The 25619-nt window shown below is 43.2% G+C and overlaps 1 protein-coding gene across 1 annotated transcript in view; it reads left to right on the forward strand.

The window, feature by feature from the left end:
- LOC121535222 (beta-1,4-galactosyltransferase 2-like) overlaps positions 1 to 25619 on the forward strand; it is a 75909-nt gene that overhangs the window by 25999 nt on the left and 24291 nt on the right. The window contains exons 4-5 of the mRNA XM_045206124.1: positions 8134 to 8321; positions 9437 to 9559. Of these exons, the coding sequence (XP_045062059.1) occupies positions 8134 to 8321; positions 9437 to 9559 (311 nt within the window). The remainder of the gene's footprint in view (positions 1 to 8133; positions 8322 to 9436; positions 9560 to 25619) is intronic.

Genomic DNA, 25619 nt, shown 5'->3' on the forward strand with positions numbered 1-25619 from the left:
CTGATGACAAAACATATATATTTGTATCTTTTTGGGGGGAATGAGTGTGGTCAACGTGGGGGATAGCAACATCCTTTTTTTCCAGTTAACAGGTTAATTTAAGAGAGTGGCAGTCCTATTCAATTTCTCCTATCTATGTGAAGGGGAATGAATAGGCAGGTCTTAACGAAGGTCTTGTGGATGGTCTTCTCATTAACAATTGGAATACCACAGTACTAGCAGTAGGGCTGTGTCGGAAATGTCACCCTTTCCCTACATAGTGCACTAGTTTTGACCAAAGCCTGATCAAAAGCAGTGCACTATTTAGGGAATAGGGTGCCATTTGGGACACAGCTTAGGATTCAAAGTGCCAACAGTACTGTAGTTGATCCAGAGATATGCATGTCTCATGAGGAGCTACAGTGAGGGAAAAAAGTATTTGATCCCCTGCTGATTTTGTACGTTTGCCCATTGACAAATAAATTATCAGTCTATCATTTTAATGGTAGGTTTATTTGAACAGTGAGAGACAGAATAACAACAACAAAAATCCTGAAAAACGCATGTAAAAAATTTTATAAATTGATTTGCATTTTAATGAGGGAAATAAGTATTTGACCCCTCTGCAAAACATGACTTTGTACTTGGTGGCAAAACCTTTCTTGGCAATCACAGAGGGCAGACGTTTCTTGTAGTTGGCCACCAGGTTTGCACACATCTCAGGAGGGATTTTGTCCCACTCCTCTTTGCAGATCTTCTCCAAGTCATTAAGGTATCGAGGCTGATGTTTGGCAACTCGAACCTTCAGCTCCCTCCACAGATTTTCTATGGGATTAAGGTCTGGAGACTGGCTAGGCCACTCCAGGACCTTAATGTGCTTCTTCTTGAGCCACTCCTTTGTTGCCTTGGCCGTGTGTTTTGGGTCATTGTCATGCTGGAATACCCATCCACGACCCATTTTCAATGCCCTGGCTGAGGGAAGGAGGTTCTCACCCAAGATTTGACGGTACATGGCCCCGTCCATCGTCCCTTTGATGTGGTGAAGTTGTCCTGTCCCCTTAGCAGAGAAACACCCCCAAAGCATAATGTTTCCACCTTCATGTTTGACGTGGGGATGGTGTTCTTGGGGTCATAGGCAGCATTCCTCCTCCTCCAAACACGGCGAGTTAAGTTGATGCAAAAGAGCTCGATTTTGGTCTCATCTGACCACAACACTTTCACCCAGTTCTCCTCTGAATCATTCAGATGTTCACTGGCAAACTTCAGATGGGCATGTATATATGCTTTCTTGAGCAGGGGGACCTTGCGGGCGCTGCAGGATTTCAGTCCTTCACGGCGTAGTGTGTTACCAATTGTTTTCTTGGTGACTATGGTCCCAGTTGCCTTGAGATCATTGAAAAAATCCTCCCGTGTAGTTCTGGGCTGATTCCTCACCGTTCTCATGATCATTGCAACTCCACGAGGTGAGATCTTGCATGGAGCCCCAGGCTGAGGGAGATTGACAGTTATTTTGTGTTTCTTTCATTTGCGAATAATCGCACCAACTGTTGTCACCTTCTCACCAAGCTGCTTGGCGATGGTCTTGTAGCCCATTCCAGCCTTGTGTAGGTCTACAATCTTGTCCCTGACATCCTTGGAGAGCTCTTTGGTCTTGGCCATGGTGGAGAGTTTGGAACCTGATTGATTGATTGCTTCTGTGCACAGGTGTCTTTTATACAGGTAACAAGCTGAGATTAGGAGCACTCCCTTTAAGAGTGTGCTCCTAATCTCAGCTCGTTACCTGTATAAAAGACACCTGGGAGCCAAAAATCTTTCTAATTGAGAGGGGGTCAAATACTTATTTCCCTCATTAAAATGCAAATACATTTATAACATTTTTGACATGTGTTTTTCTGGATTTTTTTGTTGTTATTCTGTCTCTCACTGTTCAAATAAACCTACCATTAAAATTATAGACTGATAATTTCTTTGTCAGCAGGGGATCAAATACCTTTTATGCTCTAAAATGGAAATGGAAAAGATAGGGGCGAAATCCCTTTGCTGGGATCTTCGTCAAACAGAGACAGCAGAGAGATACTTGTATGTCATCAGATGGATAGATCTAGTCTACATGCTACAGTAAAACAAATGAGTTGTTTCCGGCTCAGGGGACATAGTTGATTGTGAACCCACCAGTCTTTTAACAGCAAGCCATCCATCCACCACAGAGAGAGGAGTCCATCACCTCTCATATCACCTCTCTCCACCTTCCATCCTGGAAGAGAAACAAATCATGTGTGGTTGGCCTAGCATCCTGTTTGGTTGGCCTAGCATCATGTTTGGTTGGTCTAGCATCATATTTGTTTGGTCTAGCATCATATTTGGTTGGCCTAGCCCTGCGTGAAGCCACACTGTGACTTATCATGTGATACGAGTCTGTGGCGTTGCAATGTTCTGTGAATCTGAGATGAAGGACTGAGGAAGGAACCCCTCTGATTATGTGAGTAGCATTACTGGTCCCTCTTCCCCTCTCTAGATGAGGGCATCGTTGCTGCCGTATTGGTAGAGATTAAGCCCTATCTATGCTTGTGTCCCTTGCATCCTCAGAGATATGATGCGTCCTAAATGGCACCCTATTTCCTTTATAGTGCACTACTTTTGACCAAGGCTCTGCATTATCGTCCGCCAGGCTATCTGACTGGCCACATTAGGGATTTACACACACTCCCCATGTGGCTGATCTTCCTCAGCTTCCTTCCATTTTCAAGTTAACAGAGAAAGTGTTCTTCTATGTAGACCATGGTACTGGCAAGGACATCTTCTTTATTAGACAGCATGCTCCGAGTCCTAATCTATTGTGTGGTCTGGTGCTGCATGCACATACATACACACACACGCACACACACACACACACACACATACACACATTTCCATAGCGTATACTTCACTCTGAGGTAATGGCGAGTGACGTTTATCTCCTAATGATACAGCGGTTTCCCCTCCACTCACCCCATACCCTGAGCCTGCCACCAGAGACGTCATGCCCATATGGGGCACAAGGGCTTTTACAAATTGTTGGTTTAAATATAATCTGACATCTTATGATAATATCATGATATTTTTGTATTAATTATGATCCCATGTAATGTGCTGTAATGTGGATGTAATATCCTAGGCATGTTAGTGCATTATATTGAGATGTGTGATTTACAACAGTCAGAATGACATCCTCATTAAAATGGCAATTGAACAGGTAAAGAGGTATGCTTAGATAACCTTTGCAGAAAAAAAGACATATTTTTACATAGAATTAGGCATTATGATTATGGCTCTAGATTGCAGGAAAAAGCTGTTTCAGGTGTTTGAAAAATGCAAAATTCTCCAACCCCCTCCATTCTCACGTACTTTGTGCCCTCTCTAAAATAATCGGTGTGTCACGAATTCAGCCGAGGTTGCCCCTCCTCCTTGCTCGGGCAGGTTTCTGCGTTTGTCGTCACCGGCTTACTAGCCACTACCGCTCCATTTATCATCACTCCATTTGTCTTGTCTTGTCAATCACACACACCTGGTACTCATTCCCTCATTAGTCTGTGTATAAGTGTTCCCTCTGCCCCCTTGTCTTTTGTGAGTGATTGTTCATTGTGAGAGTGAGTAGCTCGGTTGAACTCTTTCCTTGTATGTAGTCAAGGTGGATTTTTCCCTTGTGCTAGTTTCGTTTTGACGCTTGCTGCGCTTTATTCATGTACACTGAATAAATTCTGGATTTTGGTGTTTTACCTCCTGCGCCTGACTCCGTCATTCACACCTCATCACAGGGTGCATGACACCCTTGCCTACCGCTGTCTCAACAACATGTATTGTCCCTGTATGTATGGTGATGAATAAACAACAGCTTTAAAATCCCTAATACATCATAAAGGCACTATCTCTTTATGTAACATCAACCACATTTATTTAAAAATAGGTGATTTATGTTCTGTCGGCCCAGTAAAAGCCTTATCAGTATCCCACTGCACCAGTTCATAACTAAGAGTGTGTCCCAAATGGCAACATATTCCCTATATAGTGCACTACTTTTGACCAGAGACTTATGGGCCCTGGTCAAAAGTAGTGCACTTTGTAGGGAATAGGGTGCCATTTGGGACAGACCCCGAGTGGAAGCTATGGTGTATTAATCAAACTACAGCCGATGAGTTGGAGACTTCTCCATTTTGCTGATGTCTATTACAATATCAAACCAGGCCAGGTATAACTAACAGGTATAATTCTCTTTATCCTATAATGTTGTCAGTTGATCAACGAGGCCATGCAAAACAGCACCAATCCATGTTATGAGGCCTCTCTCTCTCTCTCTCTCTCTCTCTCTCTCTCTCTCTCTCTCTCTCTCTCTCTCTCTCTCTCTCTCTCTCTCTCTCTCTCTCTCTCTTTCTCTCTCTCTCTCTCTCTCTGCTGATGTGAACCACATGTAGGCTAGTGGTTTGTTTCATTCAATATCTCTTGTATACCAATACCACAGCAGAAAATAGATATTTCCAAATGTTTTGTGGCATGCTCGCATGAGATCCAGTTAGTTGCATGTGGAGAGTTGCCTTAAAAGTAAATGGGAGGATAAGCGGTCTTTGCATGCCATGTATGCTTGATGCATCCGGACAGAAACGAGAACATCGCAATCAAATTAGCAGGGTTTGTCGTGCATGCTTACACAGCAGAAGCCCCAAAGTTTTTTTATTTTCTTAGCAGCAATAACACCAACGAACGGGGGTATAACTCACAGTGACTGGGGGATTGGAGGAGCCTCCGTCAGTATTATTGCGAGGTAGCTTGTACCCCATTGCTCCTAATACAAAGTGATTTGAAGCCATCAACACTATGCGTGACTCAGCCAAGCATCACCCACCCAGAGACTCATCCACAGGCACCTGGCTCTGGCCCTGGCCCGGTTAACATGGAACATCCTCCTAATAATGCAACAAGGTAGAACGTCTTGGCTCAGCTTGTCAAACTGTTGGGAGTGGTGCAGTAGATTCTCTCTTTCCACCTCAGTGATCATTTGGCGCGTCTGACTCCTGTGACTCCTGCCTTCGTGAAGTGGCAGTTACCACCTGCTCCCCATGACCTGAGTGCTGCTTGTCTCAGTCTAATTCAGGGACATGTTGGCAGAAGCCATTTGAGGACCACACAGTGAGTGAAGGACAGTCCTGGTTGGCTGTCACTGCCTGGATGACTGATGATGCAATTAGTGCATTCATCTTAAGATAGATAGGCACAGTATGTCAAGCCATTTGATATTGACTTGCCCATACTACTTGCAGTCTCTCTACACTATATTCGACCAGCTATGCAGCCTATGCAGCAGCACAACATCAGAATAGAACATTCTGTCGGATCGATGTGTGTACATGTACTGTAAGCCTCAGTGGCCATGAGATAATTGCATGCTTGTCCATGTCTTGTGTCTCGCAGAGTATTTTATGGCCTGTTTTGTCATGTTCCTCCAGTGTGATGTAAAGCTATTGATGAGACAAAGAGAACCTCCAATTGAATCCTCCGGAGTGCCTAGCCTTTATTATGACGAGAATCGTCTTTGCTTCGATAGCCCTGATTCATTACTGTAAATGAGTTAGCCTGGCCCTTCGCCAGCCAGCACCACTCCCTTGAAAGAGCCTTTCATAAAGCCAATGCTATGGTGGAATATGGTTATTATGAAAGCAACCGCTAATGGGGCTTTGATGAGCGTGCTTGAATTCCAGATGTTGATGTGAAGAGGAGATCACGCCCCCAAATCAAAGATACTGTAGTTTACAAAAACAACATCAGCAGGTTGTTAGAACTTGAACAGTGTATCATCTTAAAACAGAGTGCATATTTGAGTTTTATCTGATAGTCTCATGCTTTACCTTATTATGCCACTTGTTCCCTTACACAAACGTACATACACACACACACACACTCTCTCACACACACACACACACACACACACACACACACACACACAAACACACGGTCGGTAGGTGACGGCCCTCAATCTAATTTAGCTCTCACTGGTGACCTCCCTCACCCTGCATTGATAGCAGCAATGGGTGATAGGGTCAGTCTGCTAGGGACTGATAAACTCAGTGCACAGCGGCAGTCCGTCCGACAACGCTGAATGCAATCACTCAGAATGAGCCAGGCATCGCTGGGTCTGAGTGTTGGACCTAATCTGTCTCCATAGCAACTGTCCAGGTACGTCTGACTGTGACTGCAGTCGGTCAGCCAGCTGGGAGAGTTGAAGGGAGACAGCGTCAGCGTGGTAACACAGTGCCGTTACAGAGGGAGAGCCCTGATGAGTTATCTTGGTGATTATCATATAAAGATAATGGTGTTAATTGCCTCTCACAGGGCATGTATATGGAGATTGGCAGAGCTGTGAGAACACCACTGAGCTGCCAGAGAGAAGAGCCACCAGGGCTGAGAGTGGCAGGACAGGACAATACTGTAAGATGGAGGGGAAAGTAACCTCTCTGTCTCCTCCTGTTCTTGGAAGTTGTGGAATTTCTACAGATGGATTGTGTATCAGGTATGGGCTGAAGGTAATGGTGGATTGGACAGTACCATCTGCCCCAACATCAGTCATTTTAGGTGTACTATGGTTTGAATTTTGGAATTATAAAAAAAAATCCATTATTTTCTAGCTCATCTTGTTCTGTCAATGGTTAAGGAATCCACTCACCTTTAGGCTACAACCTGTCTCTTTTCATCCTAGGAAGGTTACTTTTTGTAGATTGACAATACAGACAGATCTATGTCTGCTGGTGAAGTTTAAACACAATAATTAACATGAAAACCTTTTCCAGCCTGAAGCTGCATCTGAAGCTGAAATGCATGAAATATTGAACAATTAATATTTCAGAATTACCCAGAAAGTGTGTGAGATTGATGAGATTGCTTAATTAGCAGGTGATGAGATTGCTTAATTAGCAGGTCCCATTCAGATTCTCTAACCATCTATTTGAAACCCATGTCTCCTGATCCTATCATCCTAACACCAGCGCTCTTCTTCTGTGGTGGCAGAATGGTGGGTGTGCGGTCCTCGACATATCGTCCCTATTATAGATGTGAATGTTCCTCACAGCCCTGTGATATACAGCTCCATTTGGTAGCGATGCCTGATGTTTCAGGGGGAACATGTCTTATTAAAGCAATAAAAATGACTCCAATAATGTTTAATGAGCTCCCCAACTGGAGAAAAAAATGCAATTTGGCTTTTTAAAGATATATTACCTTATCTGTCTTTGTCTGTCGGATAAAGCCGCATTTTGAAGTCTCTAATGTTCTCTTTTTTGTGCCTTTGAAAATATTAAAATGAACGTAAGTATTGATTGGAACTAGAGGCTGCAAAAGAGAGACACTCTATCATCTTCTCTGCAGGAAGTGGGAGGATAAACTTTTTAATGACGTACAGTAAGTTTTTCCGATAAGAAGAAAATAAGTTTCATGTATTGTACAGCTCTTAGCTACAGTAAATCTAAAAAAAGATTTGCATGAAGCCAATATAGGTTGAAATCTTGTTAAAATAAAAAATAAATAAAACATCTGGTGTCATAAAGGTGTGTCTGTTGACCTTGTTGGTCTCGTTTTACTGATAACTGTCATCAGTGATATGTTTGTACCAAGTTAATGTGCTTACAAAACCCCATGTCTCCTCAAATATAGTTCATGTTTGGAATGCCAGTGCCAGTGGATTTGTAACAATAGAGTTTACCTGAGGATTATTTGGTTGAATCTCAAGTATTATAGGATTACAAGGGATTATGTGTTGAACTAGATTATGAGTTCAAATGTTAAAACTGATACGGTACTTGACCTGAGACACTCTGATTGGGATCTGTAATCAAAATAAGCGAAGCATGTTGTGATGCGTCATTTTTCTTTACATAACATTGTTTATTTTTAGTTGCCAGACAACTACTGAAGGCCATTCTTCCTGTGGAGTTATTTACAACATGGACCTCTGTCTATACTGTCCCTATGCACAACATGGTCTGACAGGAACATTCATCAACACAATAAATTGAGGCTTGCAAATACACCCTTCAGAACCCGTTATGAACTATGGCAAAATTTTACTGAATTCACTTAAATCTGAGCGTCCATCAGTTTCTGACCAGTTTTTTTTTCTACGTTATCTTGCAGCTTGGTGAGGAAACCTTCAACAGAGCCAAGCTCCTGAACGTGGGCTACACTGAGGCCCTGAAGGATGCAGAGTATGACTGCTTCATCTTCAGCGATGTGGACCTCATCCCTATGGACGACCGTAACCTCTACCACTGTTACGACCAACCACGACACTTTGCCATCGCTATGGACAAGTTTGGCTTCAGGTAGATCAATTGTATTATGTACTCTCACTCTCATGTACAGTGCCTTCGGAAAGTATTCAGACCCCTTGACTTTTTCCACATTTTGTTATGTTACAGCTGTATTCCAAAATTTATTTTTCATCATCAATTAATGACAAAGCAAAAACTGGTTATTAGACATTTTTGCAAATGTATTACAAATAAAAAACGGAAATATCAAATTTACATAAGTATTCAGACCCTTTACTCAGTACTTTGTTGAAGCACCTTTGCCAGCGATTACAGCATCGAGTCTTCTTGGGTATGACGCTACAAGCTTGGCACACCTGTACTTGGGGAGTTTCTCCCATTCTTCTCTGCAGGTCTGCTCTGTCAGGTTTTACTGAGAAGTGGCTTCCATCTGGCCACTCTACCATAAAGGCCTGATTGGTGGAGTGCTGCAGAGATGGTTGTCCTTCTGGAAGGTTCTCCCATCTCCACAGAGGAACTCTGGAGCTCTGTCAGAGTGACCATCGGGTTCTTGGTCACCTCCCTGACCAAGGCCCTTCTCCCCCGATTGCTCAGTTTGGAACCACCAACTTTCAAATTTCTTGAAATTTTGTGTATTGACTGACCTTCATGTCTTAAAGCAATGATGGACTGTCGTTTCTCTTTGCTTATTTGAGCTGTTCTTGCCATAATATGGACTTGGTCTTTTACCAAATAGGGCTATCTTCTGTATACCCCCCCCCCCCCATACATTGTCACAACACAACTGATTGGCTCAAACGCATTAATAAGGAAAGAAAGGCACACCTGTTAATTGAAATGCATTCCAGGTGATTACCTCATGAAGTTGGTTGAGAGAATGCCAAGAGTGTGCAAAGTTGTTATCAAGGCAAAGGGTGGCTACTTTGAAGAATCTCAATTATAAAATATATTGGTTACTACATGTGTTATTTCATAGTTTTGATGTTGTCACTATTATTCTACAATGTAGAAAATAGTTTAAAAAAAGAAAAACCCTGGAATGAGTAGGTGTGTCCAAACTTTGGACAGGTACTATATATATATATAATTTTTAAATGCCAGGATCTGGAGTGAAAGTCAAATCTGACAACTGCCTCAATGCTTTGACAGTTATTTTCCTCTTGCAGGCTTCCTTACGCGGGGTACTTTGGCGGGGTTTCTGGGCTGAGCAAAAAACAGTTTCTCAAGATCAATGGCTTCCCCAACGAGTACTGGGGCTGGGGAGGAGAGGATGACGATATCTATAACAGGTAAGGCTGCATGGCAGAAATATTCCAAAAAACACCCATCAATCCCAGCACCATACCAGAAAATGAATGGTGCAGTCATTTTATTTGACATTTAGTTTAGAGCTGATACAGTAATTTGCATATTGGGTAGAATAACTCTCAGACCAATGTCCTTGCTACAGTATCACTAATCGCTACTTTAACAGCTGTACTTTAACAGTTTTGAATTATTTAATGCTGATAACATTCTAAAGGCACAGATAAGGTATTAAAAGAGTGAAGTAGGCATAGCTACATGTCTTGTTAAACGCAAAATGTATGCCTGGCCTTTACTTTATCATTGAAATACTTATTTCTTGAATGTCCAGATAGAATGTCATTGTTCTTCCCGACCACATTCTGTCACAATGCTGCTAGCTCACAGACGGTCCTGATTTCAAAGTGTACGTTTGTGTCAAACAGCAGAGGACACAGAGCAGCAGTTACTAATTTCACTGACATTTGTTTAGAGTAGAATAGATCGCTCTTTCTTGTCGTCTACCACCTTCCCTCTAGCTCAGGTGATACAGTGAGGGAAAAAAGTATTTGATCCCCTACTGATTTTGTACGTTTGCCCACTGACAAAGACATGATCAGTCTATAATTTTAATGGTAGGTTTATTTGAACAGTGAGAGACAGAATAACAACAAAAAAATCCAGAAAAACGCATGTCAAAAATGTTATGAATTGATTTGCATTTTAATGAGGGAAATAAGTATTTGACCCCTCTGCAAAACATGACTTAGTACTTGGTGGCAAACCCTTGTTGGCAATCACAGAGGTCAGACGTTTCTTGTATCTGGCCACCAGGTTTGCACACATCTCAGGAGGGATTTTGTTCCACTCCTCTCTGCAGATCTTCTCCAAGTCATTAAGGTTTCGAGGCTGACGTTTGGCAACTCGAACCTTCAGCTCCCTCTTTAATGCCTTGGCCGTGTGTTTTGGGTCATTGTCATGCTGGAATACCCATCCACGACCCATTTTCAATGCCCTGGCTGAGGGAAGTAGGTTCTCACCCAAGATTTGACGGCACATGGCCCCGTCCATCGTCCCTTTGATGTGTTGAAGTTGTCCTGTCCCCTTAGCAGAAAAACACCCCCAAAGCATAATGTTTCCACCTCCATGTTTGACGGTGGGGATGGTGTTCTTGGGGTCATAGGCAGCATTCCTCCTCCTCCAAACACGGCGAGTTGAGTTGATGCCAAAGAGCTCGATTTTGGACTCATCTGACCACAACACTTTCACCCAGTTCTCCTCTGAATCATTCAGATGTTCATTGGCAAACTTCAGACGTGCATGTATATGTGCTTTCTTGAGCAGGGGGACCTTTGGGCGCTGCAGGATTTCAGTCCTTCACGGCGTAGTGTGTTACCAATTGTTTTCTTGGTGACTATGGTCCCAGCTGCCTTGAGATCATTGACAAGATCCTCCCGTGTAGTTCTGGGCTGATTCCTCACTGTTCTCATGATCATTGCAACTCCACGAGGTAAGATCTTGCATGGAGCCCCAGGCTGAGGGAGATTGACAGTTATTTTGTGTTTCTTCCATTTGCGAATAATCGCACCAACTGTTGTCACCTTCTCACCAAGCTGCTTGGCGATGGTCTTGTAGCCCATTCCAGCCTTGTGTAGGTCTACAATCTTGTCCCTGACATCCTTGGAGAGCTCTTTGGTCTTGGCCATGGTGGAGAGTTTGGAATCTGATTGATTGATTGCTTCTGTGGACAGGTGTCTTTTATACAGGTAACAAACTGAGATTAGGAGCACTCCCTTTAAGAGTGTGCTCCTAATCTCAGCTCGTTACCTGTATAAAATACACCTGGGAGCCAGAAATCTTTCTGATTGAGAGGGGGTCAAATACTTATTTCCCTCATTAAAATGCAAATAAATTTATAACATTTTTGACATGCATTTTTCTGGATTATTTTGTTGTTATTCTGTCACTCACTGTTCAAATAAACCTACCATTAAAATTATAGACTGATAATTTCTTTGTCAATGGGCAAATGTACAAAATCAGCATGGGATCAAATACTTTTTTCCCTTACTGAATGTGACTTCCAACATTCTATCTACGAACCCAACTCTCTGTTCCCAAAGTGTTAATAAAATAGAGCGTTTTGGATTGGCCCCATTCCGTGGGATGTGGGACGGTATTCTGGGGATTATTGCATCACAGAGGCTGGCAGGATGTGCATTAGCTTGTGTGTGTCTGCCCGAGCCCTCACGTCTAAAGAGAACACTTGATTGGAGGGATGTGGTTGGTGGGCTATGGGAACTTTAATAGCATGATAGTAGCTGCAATAGATTTGATCCATGAAAGCATCAAGATTTCCCCAGAGATGTTTCCTTCAACAGAGCTATTTTTGTTTCAGTGGATGATGTGGGATGCGCTGGGATATTATCCTCCTGCATGCTGCTGCTTGTACCAATACATGAGCGTGAAAAGCTAAATTCAACATTGTAGACACCAAAATAAGCATATAAAAAAGAGCATGAAGGTTCTCTTTCATTGAAATCCAGAACATTTTCAGGCCTCACTTTTTTTTTATACCCTTTTATATAAAGCAATTTGAAATGCCCTTGAATATACACTGGATGTCATGGCCAGGCAGAGAGGGACTGATGGTGATGGTGTTAGGCTAGCTTGCAGCAGAGTGAATAGACTCAGGCTACGTCCCAAATGGCACTCTATTCCCTATATAGTGTACTACCTTTGGCTCTGGTCAAAAGTAGTGCACTATATAGGGAATAGGGTACCATTTGAGATACAGCCCTAGACTGGGCTGTGACTGGGGTGATGCTGTAGGTCTCTCCCCTAGGCACCCGGCGAGATGGTAATGTGTGAGTGATGGGGCCTGGGCTGTTGCTGGTGTCTCTCTTTCTCTCCCCCTCTCTTACAGCCCCTGTGGGGATGGCTCCTTTCCCTGGGTCTAGCTGCTACAGTACATGGCATCCTAGCCCAAATTGGGGCCTGCAAACACAATCCCAGCTCGGGGGAGTCCATGTCCCTGCTCAGCGCTTTGAGGCCGTGCCCACAGTCTGTTAATCAGAGTTCCATGGGTGCCAGAGCGAAGGGATGTCAGTGACAGCACTCTTCCCTCTTTAAAATCACATCTTCTGTGTAGGCTAGCCTAAAAAAACACAAGAAAGAGGATTTCGACACCCACCACCTCAGATTGTTCTGAAATCGTTTTTGTAGTTAGTAACAGATACGATTAGCATTCCTGAAACATTATTTTGTTTAAATATAATTTGATCTCTGAGAAATTAAGCTAATTGATTGCACCCAAATTGGCCATTTTAATTGATAGGATTCAGATTATATTCAATAAATATAGTACCCAACATCCGATTTGGACTAAACTTCTTCCTACCAAAGAGTAAGACACAAAGGAATCCCAACAAAATGTAAAAAGCCACCCACGGAACCCCCACACCCTATGCCAATCCCACCCCAACAACCAGTATACAATATCAGTTCTCTATATTTGACAAGTAGTATGAAGCTGTGGCTTGTAGTATTGCTTCTCCATACTATGTAATGTAGATAACCCAGCCACAAAGACAGAACAGCTTTCCCAGTTTGACAACAGATGCCGCTCCGGCGGGAGAAATCAATAGGCAAATATCACAGCCCATCACAACACTGGTGGTTAAGTAATACTGTGAATCACTATCATTCCAATATTAGTGCCAGATATATCTGAAATTACAATGCAAAAATACAAAAATATGTGTAGCACCTTTAAATTCTCTGAGATCAAATTACATTTTAACAATATAATGTTTCATGAATGCTAATGTTACCTGTTTCTAACTACAGAAACGATTTCAGAACAATCTGAGATGATGGGTGTGAAATGACACGGAACGATTCCTATGACTTGTAGAGAAAGAGAGAGAGTGCTTCCTTTGTGACAGTAAGGTTCAGTGGATTCAGCCTAAAGCAGGGACTGCGCCTGCCTGGAGTGCACTATGTGTCACTGGCATACTGGCTCAAAATCCCACATAGTAATAATAGCTGATGCCTCACACACTCTGTGATGTAGCACAACAGATCTTCCAGAAATGAGGGAGGCTAACTCGGATTAGAGTGATTAAGGGGAGTAGTGTGTTACACACTGTAGTTCACAAGAGGACAGTCACCAAGAATCCAACCACAGTTATTCTTAGAGCAGTAAAGACAAAAAAAATGTTTTCATGAATCATGATGCACTCTGCTCTCTATGTTAAGACCTCAAAGTCTATTTTGTGATATTTTCATTTTATCATTTATTTACATCATATCTTGGTTAGACTGCATAGGCTATACTCTGCTGTAACTCCAGTGATAGCATAGCACAACTAGTGTTATGGCGCGGTAGTGCACTCAGAGACTGGTTGCCAGCAGGATAACAAAATATTGTGGGGAGTTCCTCGTTTATTGTAGTGCTTTTGGATCTGTGCCATGCTGTCAGAACCTGCTGGGGAAAATCCCTTATGATTTTCTTGGAGGGAATACCTCATGTTACAGACGGTGCCAACTTCTCCAACAATGATGACCCCCTTTTTTTAAATAATCATACGTCTTCAGAAAAATGCCTGGGTTGATTTACCCCCACTCAAATAAACAGTTAAAGGGGGAAATGTGGTTATTTTCCGGCATTTTTAATGGGCTGCCTTGGGGTTACCTCCTCCTGATGTCTGTCCATTATCCTTCTTTTGTTAGAAAATATCTAGTTAAAGAAATTATTTTGAAAGTACATTTAGACGACACTCTTATCCAGAGCGACTTACAGTTAGTGAGTGCATACATTATATATATATATATACTGGCCCCCCGTGGGAATCGAACCCACAACCCTGGCGTTGCAAACGCCATGCTCTACCAACTGAGCTACATCCCTGCCGGCCATTCCTTCACCTACCCTGGGCCAATTGTGCGCCGCCCCATGGGTCTCCCGGTCGCAGCCAGCTACGACAGAGCCTGGATTCAAACCAGGATCTCTAGTGGCACAGTTACACTGCGATGCAGTGCCTTAGACCACTGCGCCACTCGGGAGGTTCATTCAGACACTTCATTTAACTCTATGGTGGTCCTTAAGGGCCCAATATCCTCATCTTACTAAGTACCATAATATTGATTAACTCACACCTGGATTACCCAGGCAAGGCTAACCATTGATTGGGAGATAGAGCTGAGACTGAGCTCCGTCATCACTATACAGTTTCATTGAGTGAAGGAAGGAAGGGTAGACAGAAATAGCTGGAGGTGATGTTGGCAGTACTGGAGAAACAGATAGATGACACTATTTTCCCTGCTTCCTGTAGAGCCTATTCACCCTGAGACCACCAACCGGAATGGAAGGAAACTTAAAAAGCTCTGTCTCTATCACCCCTCCTGGGCATGTACGTACAACTGAAGAGCAGCAGATCCATCCAGTGTCTTGGATGGGCAACTCCTTGGCTGTCAGCATCTGTGCAGTGAAACACAGAGACCTGGAGGGACAGTTAGGGACATATTTACTTCTACTACAAGGTGACTAACTGTCAGAGCTCCGACTATCTCTGGTGACAGAGACAGACAGACAGACAGACAGACAGACAGACAGACAGACAGACAGACAGACAGACAGACAGACAGACAGACAGACAGACAGACAGACAGACAGACAGACAGACAGACAGACAGACAGACAGACAGACAGACATGGTCTGTCTGGTGGCAAGTGCTCTCCCTGGCCTAGACATACACCTGGCTGATACTGAGAAATATACAATCCCAAGTCATAGCCTATTTCATGGGCATAAGTGGTCCGTCCGTACATTCACTATCATAGGACTTTCCGTAACAAACATCAACAGTCCAGACACTATCTAGTCTACATTTCATAGTGCACAGTGTCACTCTGCTGTGTTCTGTCTTTAATAGAAGGAGGGAGATAGAGGAGAAAAATGCTAGCTTTGGCAGGACACTCATTTCTCGAATGCCCATGTGTGGCTATTTCTAATTAGAGGGAGACAGGAGGGAGTGGATAGAGAGTGGGCAGGCAGGCAGCAGAGATTGAACCACCGCAGTCAGCAAGACAGACAGAGCACTCACTCAATCCAACATGAACGATTTCAGCTTCGCTGCACTCATCTCCTCTTCTCTCCCCACTGGCTTCTTTCTCAGCAGCACTCCATTCATTTCGGTTCTGACAGAGTAAAATGAGGTAATGCCGCAGATTCCAATTCCCCTCGACTCCAAGAGTCTTAATGCATTTAAGAAAGACTTGCGAGAAATGAAAAAAAAGCTGGAGAAATTCTTCATTCATTCAATCAAAAGGGCACGCAAGGCCAAATTAGCTGTCTGGACAGCTGTATCAATATTACCACTCTGACTCAGGAAAACAATTATTTATTGTAAATTTTTTGTTGTAATATTTAATAGGTACACTGAGAGTGAATGATATCAGTGGCAATGTTAGAATACTAAGGAAGTCAACAAAGGGACAAGCATTGCAATGTGTATGTATTGAGAGAGAGAAACCATTTTGCAGTAATGTCAACCATACAACAAACATACACACAACTGACAATGTAATCCTACTTCTGTTTCTTCTCCTTTCTCTAAGCCTGAATAATACTTTGCTTTCTTAATCTAGGACAACAGCAGTGGCGATTTTAGCATGTCAATCTTGGTGGGGCAAACTAAAATACAAATGTTTTAGATACATGCCAGCAAACCCACCACACTACACAACACAACACTAAACAATACATGAATTGCACTATAACGGTGACAAACGGTGCCCACACACTGTTAGGGCCTACATAAAGCTGTCCCAACAGCAGAGGCCCAACAGCAGTCCCTACACCTTACCACTGCTACACCTGGCTATCAGTGGAGCCTTGTCTGGCAGCGAGACAGTTCATTCAGCCACATTTACTGCCTTTTAAAAGAACATAGCTGATATGGCTGACTTGCTTAAACAAATGTGGTTTCTACTGACAATTGAGATGTACAAACTATGGAATAAGGGGATGACGAGCGGATAAGAGGCAATCCGTAATTTCAATGAAGACATTAATGAGCGAGCTAGGACGGACGTAGTCAATATAACTATTTGTTCAGCACTTTTGAAATGTACAGCGACAGAATTCAGAACATGGGCCGTTCTTACAGTATTCTCCCTGTACACCAAGTCAGAACCGTAGGATAAATAAAGGGGGCATATAAGCAGACAATGAAAGCTCTTACAATATTCGATGATGACATTTCTCTAAAACAGGATATAGGCTAAATGTGCACCACAGAGTCAGAACAGTAGGGTAAGTTATGAGGGGAAAAGGGACCAAATTATGAGGGTGAGGCACATGGGCTACCAACAGCTTACTACCCAACATACACTTAGTATTACTTTCTTAGCTACAGTATACATATCTCCCTGGAATATTAAATCATTTATGCAGCAGCATACAATAAATTTTTGGACTCACCTTGTTGTGCTGTGCTCACTTGAACAGGAAGGTGGCGCGGCGGTCCTTCGTGGGCAAATTTTGTCATCAAAGTCTGGCATTCTCTGGATTTATGGTGCTTTCAAGACAACTGCGAACTCAGAAAAAAACAAAGTCGAATCATGATGACGTCAGTGATCTTCAGGTCGGAGCACTAGAAAGAGGCCAGAGTTCCCGATTTGCAATTCTGAGTTGGATGACCGTCCAAAGCGTATTTTCCCAGTCGGAGCTCGTTTTTTTTCGGAGTTCCCAGTTGTCTTGAACTCAATGAAATCAGATTTCCCAGTTCTGAGTTTCCAGTTGTTTTGAGCGCGGCAGTAGTCCTGCTGGATTGACACCATGGCCAATGTTGAATGTTTATCCTTTTAAGCTTGGAGAAGAGACCCTTAAACCTAGACATGGGACCACACACCCACTCCACTGAATAGCAGGCTAGTGATTGCTTTGCAATGTTTGCAGTTAGCCACTGATTCCTTCCAAACCACTCATTGTTGAATTTGCTATTTCCAACTTGTTGTGTAATGTTTATGTCCAATGGCCGATGAGCACCGATACGTTTTATCTATTATTTCTCTTCATTATTTCTCTTCATATGACAAGGATTAAAAAGGACTTGCCAGTAGATTGTCGACTTGATTCATGATGATGACTGCTAGCTTGCTAGCTAAGATTTTGAAAGTATGATGTTGACATGATCAGTCCAATCAAAGCTGCTGTAGATATAACGTGATTTGACGTCATTTTATTTGTGGCCAATGACCTTGAGCCTTCTTGGATGGGCACTTCTAATGTAACTCTATGACAGCCCCCAAGGGGCTTGAATTTTCGAGCTCTACCCTTAGATTTGGAGGTGACGTAGTGTCCCCATGAGTGACAGAACACTGAGCCAATCACGGCGCAACTAGAGAACATTACCAACCCCTACGCTCCGTAATTTCCGCTGGCTGCCCCACCACCACAGAAAGCACTGAGCTCGGCTGAAACACCTGCATTTTGGAGCTGCCTTACTCAAGAAAGCAAAAAAGAGACCAAGTTTGTATGTGGCTTTATTAACTCAATTTTTTATATATATTTTTACATTGTTTGATATGTGATACGTAATAATGCCAAAATAACATGCAAAGCAGGCATCTCATTTTTTATATAAAAACTATTTTTTTGCTCTGCCCCACCTGCCCTGAATGACAGGTCGCCACTGGACAACAGATATCTTGCTTCTCAACAAAGAAAATCTTATCTCATTGTGCCTGAAAGCGGAGTGAAAAACATTATGAAAACAATCTGTTGTGCAAGGTCAGAGGTTATTTTTCCTCTCTTTTTTAGTTTCTACCAAAAATGCTTTGGATTATATTATATCGCTCAATGCTCTCTCTTCATCATGCCCCCTCTGAGAGTTTTGAAAAGTTTTGATGGAGTTCAAGGAATCTGGTTCAGAATGAATGCGCCCACAGATCCTTGGCACACAGCGCTGTTCAATACGATTGAGCCAATTTGGTGTGCTCGTTGGGCTGAGACGGCAGCATGTGAAAACATGGAGGAGAGAAGTCAAGCTAATGAGTCGAAGGGTGCAGCAGCAGCACATGGCTTTTGACTAAACAGAACAGTAAATTATGATAAAGAAAACCTGTCAGAGACCCATGTTGTCGATGCATGTCTCATACAGTACAGCTCATGTCACGGACACTACATCTTACAATACATTCACATCTTCTCCTAAAGTAAAGAAATTGTAAAAAAAAAAAAAAAAAAAAAAAGGATGTATGCCTTACCTCCTTCTGATGTCTGTCCATTGTCCTTCTTTTGATAGAAAAAATCTAGTTCAATAAATTATTTTGAAAGTACGTTCAGACACCTGTTGTAATTTAACTCTATGGTGGTCCTTAAGGACCCAACATCATCAGCTTACTGTGCAAACTACCATAGTATTGATTAACTCACACCTTGATTACCCAGCCAAGGCTAACCATTGATTTGGGAGATAGAGCTGAGACTGAGCTCTGTGCCCATCCCCCTGCCTGCCCTCTTATCTCCTTGAAATCACTGCAGATGGTTGGAGCTTTTTCCACCTGATACCTTGAAACCACAGTTAACACTACAGAATGTCTTGAAGCCAAAGAAGTCACTGAATCGTTCAGTTTACAGCTGGTCTGTAACTGGCCTGAAGTGGATGATAATCATGTAGGTGTACAGTATTTGACACATACCCAGTTGGCCAGTTAGTTTAAGTAGCTTCTGCCAAGCCCTAAATGAGCAAGGTATACATACCTATTCTGGTTGCATACAGTAGGCTTCATCCCAAATGGCATCATATTCCCTACACAGTGCACTACTTTTGACCAGAGCCATCCCACTGGGCACAAACTGGTTGAATCAATGTTGTTTCGATGTAATTTGTCAACGTATTGTGACGTGGAATCTACGTAGAAAATACATTGGATTTGAAAAAAGTCATCCACGTAAACAGGTTGTTTTGTGGGTGAAATTTCAACCACAGGATTATGTCATCGTGGTAACCAAATTTCAATATAGACGAACCTTGTATAAAATATGTTGAATTTGTACCTTTAAAACAACGTCAGATCTCCAACGTTATATCCGCTATCAGAAAAATATATAATAGGCTGGGCAGCACCTCTTACTGGAGAACTGATCTATCTACAGCTACCCTTTGGTCTCCCATCCATGGTTTTAACCAAACCCAGCTCTGCTTAGCTATGATATTTTTTACTGACTATTACTTATGTGCTATCGTGCGAATGATTGGTGAGAGAGCTCCACTTAAAAACTAAATAGATTCACTGTTGCTATCGAAGCCATTCCAAAGGGTAGGTTTAACAGAGCAAATGAAATATGACCATACTTTATCACTCATATACAGTGGGGGAATACTCATTTGCAGAAAAACAGCCCCAAAGCATGATGTTTCAAACCCCATGCTTCACAGGAGGTGTGGTGTTCTTTGGATGCAACTCAGCATTCTTTGTCCTCCAAACACGACAAGTTGAGTTTTTACCAAAAAGTTATATTTTGGTTTCATCTGACCATATGACATTCTCCCAATCCTCTTCTGGATCATCCAAATGCACTCTAGCAAACTTCAGACGGGCCTGGACATGTACTGGCTTAAGCAGGGGGACACATCTGGCACTGCAGGATTTGAGTCCCTGGCGGTGTAGTGTGTTACTGATGGTAGGCTTTGTTACTTTGGTCCCAGCTCTCTGCAGGTCATTCACTAGGTCCCCCCGTGTGGTTCTGGGATTTTTGCTCACCGTTCTTGTGATCATTTTGACCCCACGGGGTGAGATCTTGCGTGGAGCCCCAGATCGAGGGAGATTATCCGTGGTCTTGTATGTCTTCCATTTCCTAATAATTGCTCCCACAGTTGATTTCTTCAAACCAAGCTGCTTACCTATTGCAGATTCAGTCTTCCCAGCCTGGTGCAGGTCTACAATTTTGTTTCTGGTGTCCTTTGACAGCTCTTTGGTCTTGGCCATAGTGGAGTTTGGAGTGTGACTGTTTGAGGTTGTGGACAGGTGTCTTTTATACTGATAACAAGTTCAAACAGGTGCCATTAATACAGGTAACGAGTGGAGGACAGAGGAGCCTCTTAAAGAAGAAGTTACAGGTCTGTGAGAGCCAGAAATCTTGCTTGTTTGTAGGTGACCAAATACTTATTTTCCACCATAATTTGCAAATAAATTCATTAAAAATCCTACAATGTGATTTTCTGGATTTTTTTTCCTCAATTTATCTGTCATAGTTGACGTGTACCTATGATGAAAATTACAGGCCTCTCTCATCTTTTTAAGTGGGAGAACTTGCACAATTGGTGGCTGACTAAATACTTTTTTTCCCCACTGTATGTTATTAACAAAGTGATGGAACACCCAATTCCCCTGTGTGAAAACGTTATTGCCCCATTACACTCAATAACTGGTTGTGTCACCTTTAGCTGCAATGACTGCAACCAAATGCTTCCTGTAGTTGTTGATCAGTCTCTCACATCACTGTGGAGGAATTTTGGCCCACTCTTGCATGAAGAACTGCTTTAACTCAGCGACATTTGTGTGTTTTCAAGCATGAACTGCTCGTTTCAAGTCCTGCCACAACATTTCAATTGGGATTAGGTCTGGTCCATTCTAAAACTTCAAATGTGTTGCTTTTTAGCCATTTTCATGTAGACTTGGTTGTGTGTTTTGGATCATTGTCTTGCTGCATGACCCAGCTGTGCTTCAGCTTCAGCTCACAGACGGATAGCCTGACAGTCTCCTGTAGAATTATCTGATACAGAGCAGAATTCATGGTTCCTTCTATTAAGGCATGTCGTCCAGGTCATGAGGCAGCAAAGCATCCCCAAACCATCACACTACCACCACCATGCTTGACCGTTGGTATTTTTTATTTTATTTTTATTTTATTTTAAAACCAGTTGAGAACAAGTTCTCATTTACAACTGCGACCTGGCCAAGAAAGCAAAGCAGTGCGATAAAAAACAACAACACAGAGTTACATATGGGGTAAACAAAACATAAAGTCAAAAATACAACAGAAAATATACAGTGTGTGCAGATGTAGCAAGTTATGGAGGTAAGGAAATAAATAGGCCATAGTGCAAAATAATTACAATTTAGTATTAACACTGGAATGATAGATGTGCAAGAGATGATGTGCAAATAGAGATACTGGGGTGCAAATGAGCAAAATAAATAACAATATGGGGATGAGGTAGTTGGGTGGGCTAATTTCAGATGGGCTGTGTACAGGTGCAGTGATCGGTAAGGTGCTCTGACAACTGATGCTTAAAGTTAGTGAGGGAGATAAGAGTCTCCAGCTTCAGAGATTTTTGCAGTTCGTTCCAGTCATTGGCAGCAGAGAACTGGAAGGAATGGCGGCCAAAGGAGGTGTTGGCTTTGGGGATGACCAGTGAGATATACCTGCTGGAGCTAATACTACGGGTGGGTGTTGCTATGGTGACCAATGAGCTAAGATAAGGCAGGGATTTGCCTAGCAGTGATTTATAGATGACAGACATTACAGTGAAATGCTTACTTACAGTCCTTAACCAACAGTGCATTTATTTTTAATAAAAAAAGTAGAATAAAACAAAAAAGTGTTGAGAAAAAAAGAGCAGAAGTAAAATAAAATAACAGTAGGGAGGCTATATATACAGGGGGGTACCGGTGCATAGTCAATGTGCGGGGGCACCGGCTAGTTGAGGTAGTTGAAGTAATATGTACATGCGGGTAGAGTTAAAGTGACTATGCATAAATAATTAACAGGGCATGTTTGGCAGCATGAGTGAAGGAGGCTTTGTTGCGAAATAGGAAGCCAATTCTAGATTTAACTTTGGGTTGGAGATGCTTAATGTGAGTCTGGAAGGATTGTTTACAGTCTAACCAGACACCTAGGTATTTGTAGTTGTCCACATACGCTAGGTCAGACCCGCCGAGAGTAGGGATTCTAGTCGGGTGGGCGGGTGCCAGCAGCGTTCGATTGAAGAGCATGCATTTAGTTTTACTAGTGTTTAAGAGCAGTTGGAGGCTACGGAAGGAGTGTTATATGGCATTGAAGCTCGTTTGGAGGTGTGTTAACACAGTGTCCAAAGAAGGGCCAGATGTATACAAAATGGTGTTGTCTGCGTAGAGGTGGATCTGAGAGACACCAGCAGCAAGAGCGACATCATTGATATACACAGAGAAAAGAGTCGGCCCGAGAACTGAACCATGTGGCACCCCCATAGAGACTGCCATAGGTCCAGACAACAGGCCCTCCGATTTGATACATTGAACTCTATCTGAAAAGTAGTTGGTGAACCAGGCGAGGCAGTCATTTGAGAAACCAAGGCTATTTAGTCTGCCAATAAGAATGCGGTGGTTGACAGAGTCGAAAGCCTTGGCCAGGTCGATGAAGACGGCTGCACAGTACTGTCTATTATCAATCGCGGTTATAATATCGTTTAGGACCTTGAGCGTGGCTGAGGTGCACCCATGACCAGCTCGGAAACCGGATTGCATAGCGGAGAAGGTACGGTGGGATTCGAAATGGTCGGTGATCTGTTTGTTAACTTGCTACAGCACAGGCGATCAGGAAGCACGGCTGTTGAATTGCGTGTTCTAGCGGGCCGGTGCTAGCAGATGGATCTTTGTGGTCGTCGCAACGGGAAGCCTGTTGAAACCACAGACGATTACGTCGGCAGACCAGTCGTGATGGATCGGCGGGGCTCCGTGTTGACACTAGGAAGTCCCGTCCGGGTGACAGAGAGGTAGATAGCCGGGAGATGGGCCTGACTCGAGGCTAGCTCAAGGCTGATTAGCCAACCACAACATCCATTCGGTTGCAGCTAGCTAGTTGCGATGATCCGGTGTTAAAGGTCCAGTGATTCAGTGATTCCGGCAGAAAATCCGATATGTTCTGGGTCGATAACGCGCTGTGCAGACTGCCCGATAATAGTCCAGGCTAGAGCTGGCTGGTAGGTAGTGCAGGCCACGGACAATGTTGAAAAAAACCGCTAATGGTGGCTAATAGCAAGTAGCTAGTTAGCTGGTTACTCCCGTCCAGTAGACAGAGAGGTAGATAGCCGGGATATGGGCCTGGCTAACTGGTGCTTGCTTGGTACTTACTGTGGAATGCAGTGTTTGGTTTTCACCAGGCATAATGGGACCCATGTCGTCCAAAAAGTTGACTCAAGTTTGCCAAAAAGCACCTGGATGATCATCAAGACTATTGGAAGAATGTCCTATGGACAGATGAGTCAAAAGTACAACTTTTTGGATGACATGGGTCCCATTATGCCTGGCGAAAACCAAACACTGCATTCCACAGTAAGAACCTCATACCAACGGTCAAGCATGGTGGTGGTGGTGTGATGGTTTGGGGATGCTTTTTTTATGAGATAAATGAAAGAAGTATGTAATTGTTGTGTTCTTTGTTAACTTAGGTTCCCTTTATCTAATATTAGGTTTTGGTTGAAGATTTCATAACTTTCAGTATCAAAAATATGCAAAAGTAGAGAAAATTAGAAAGGAGGAAATACTTTTTCACGGCACTGTACATCTTTAAATGTTGATATTTGGTTGCGTTGTCAACCAAACACAATTGAACATGACTTTTGTAATACAATAAATAGCTATTTATTGTATTAGCTATCTAGTTACATTAGTTTTTACAAACTAATGTAACATTCAACCTTGAAATGAGGAACACATCCATTGCCACATTGAGGTTACTGTAACTATAAATGTCTTCTGATGTAATCATGTAAAGCGTGCATGTTCAAGATAGCATGCATAGGTCATCGCAGGTCTCTGAAGATCTTATGCGCAGAATCTCGAACGGCATTGACCACTTGCACCATGTAATCTATAGCCATTAAAAGCTTTGAAAGGCTGGTCATGGCTCACATCAATACCATCATCCCAGACACTCTGGAGCCACTCCAATTCGCATACCACCCCAACAGATCCACAGATTACGCAATCTCTATTGCACTCTACACTGCCCTCACCCACCTGGACAAAATTAATACTTAATAATGCTGTTCATTGACTACAGCTCAGCATTCAACACCATAGTCCCCTCTAAGCTCATCCCCAAGCTCAGGACACTAGGACTGAACACCTCCCTCTGCAACTGGATCCTGGACTTCCTGACGTGCCACCGCCAGGTGGTGAGGGTAGGCAACAACACATCCGCCACGCTGACCATCAACATAGGGACCCCTCAGGGGTGTGTGCTTTGTCCCCTCCTGTACTCCCTGTTCACCCACGACTGCATGGCCGTGCATAACTCCAACACCATCATCAAGTTTGCTGATGACACGACGGTGGTAAGACTGATCACTGACGACAATGAGGCAGCCTATAGGGAGGAGGTCAGAGACCTGGCAGTGTGGTGCCAGGATAACAACCTCTCCCTCAACATCATTAAGACAAAGGAGCTGATCGCGGACTACAGGAAACGGAGCGGTCAGCACGCCCCCGTCCACATTGATGGGGCTATAGTGGAGCGGGTCGAGAGGAATTAACATGGTCCACTCCACACACACACACACACACACACTTGTGAAGAGGGCACGACAGTGCCTCTTCCCCCTCAGGAGGCTGAAAATATTTGGTATGGGCCCTCAGATCCTCAAAATGTTCTACAGCTGTACCATTGAGAGCATCTTGACCCGCTGCATCACATGGTACGGCAACTGCAAGGCACCCAACTGCAAGGCGCTACAGAGGTTGGTGAATACGGCCCAGTACATCACTAGGGCCGAGCTCCCTGCCATCCAGGACCTCTATACCAGGCGGTGTCAGAGGAAGGCCCCAAAAATTATCAAATACACCAGCCACCCAAGCCATAGATTGTTCTCTCTGCTACCACATTGCAAGAGGTACCAGTGCACCAAGTCTGGAACCAACAGGACCCTGAACAGCTTTTACCCCTACGCCATAAGACTGCTAAACAAGACTGCTAAATAGCTATCAAATGGCTACCCACTGCTGCTACTGTCTTACTGTATCTATCCTGTTGCCTAGTCACTTTAACCCTACCTATATGTACAGTGGGGAAA

Source organism: Coregonus clupeaformis, chromosome 21 (assembly GCF_020615455.1).
Source record: "Coregonus clupeaformis isolate EN_2021a chromosome 21, ASM2061545v1, whole genome shotgun sequence".
NCBI lineage: Eukaryota > Metazoa > Chordata > Actinopteri > Salmoniformes > Salmonidae > Coregonus > Coregonus clupeaformis.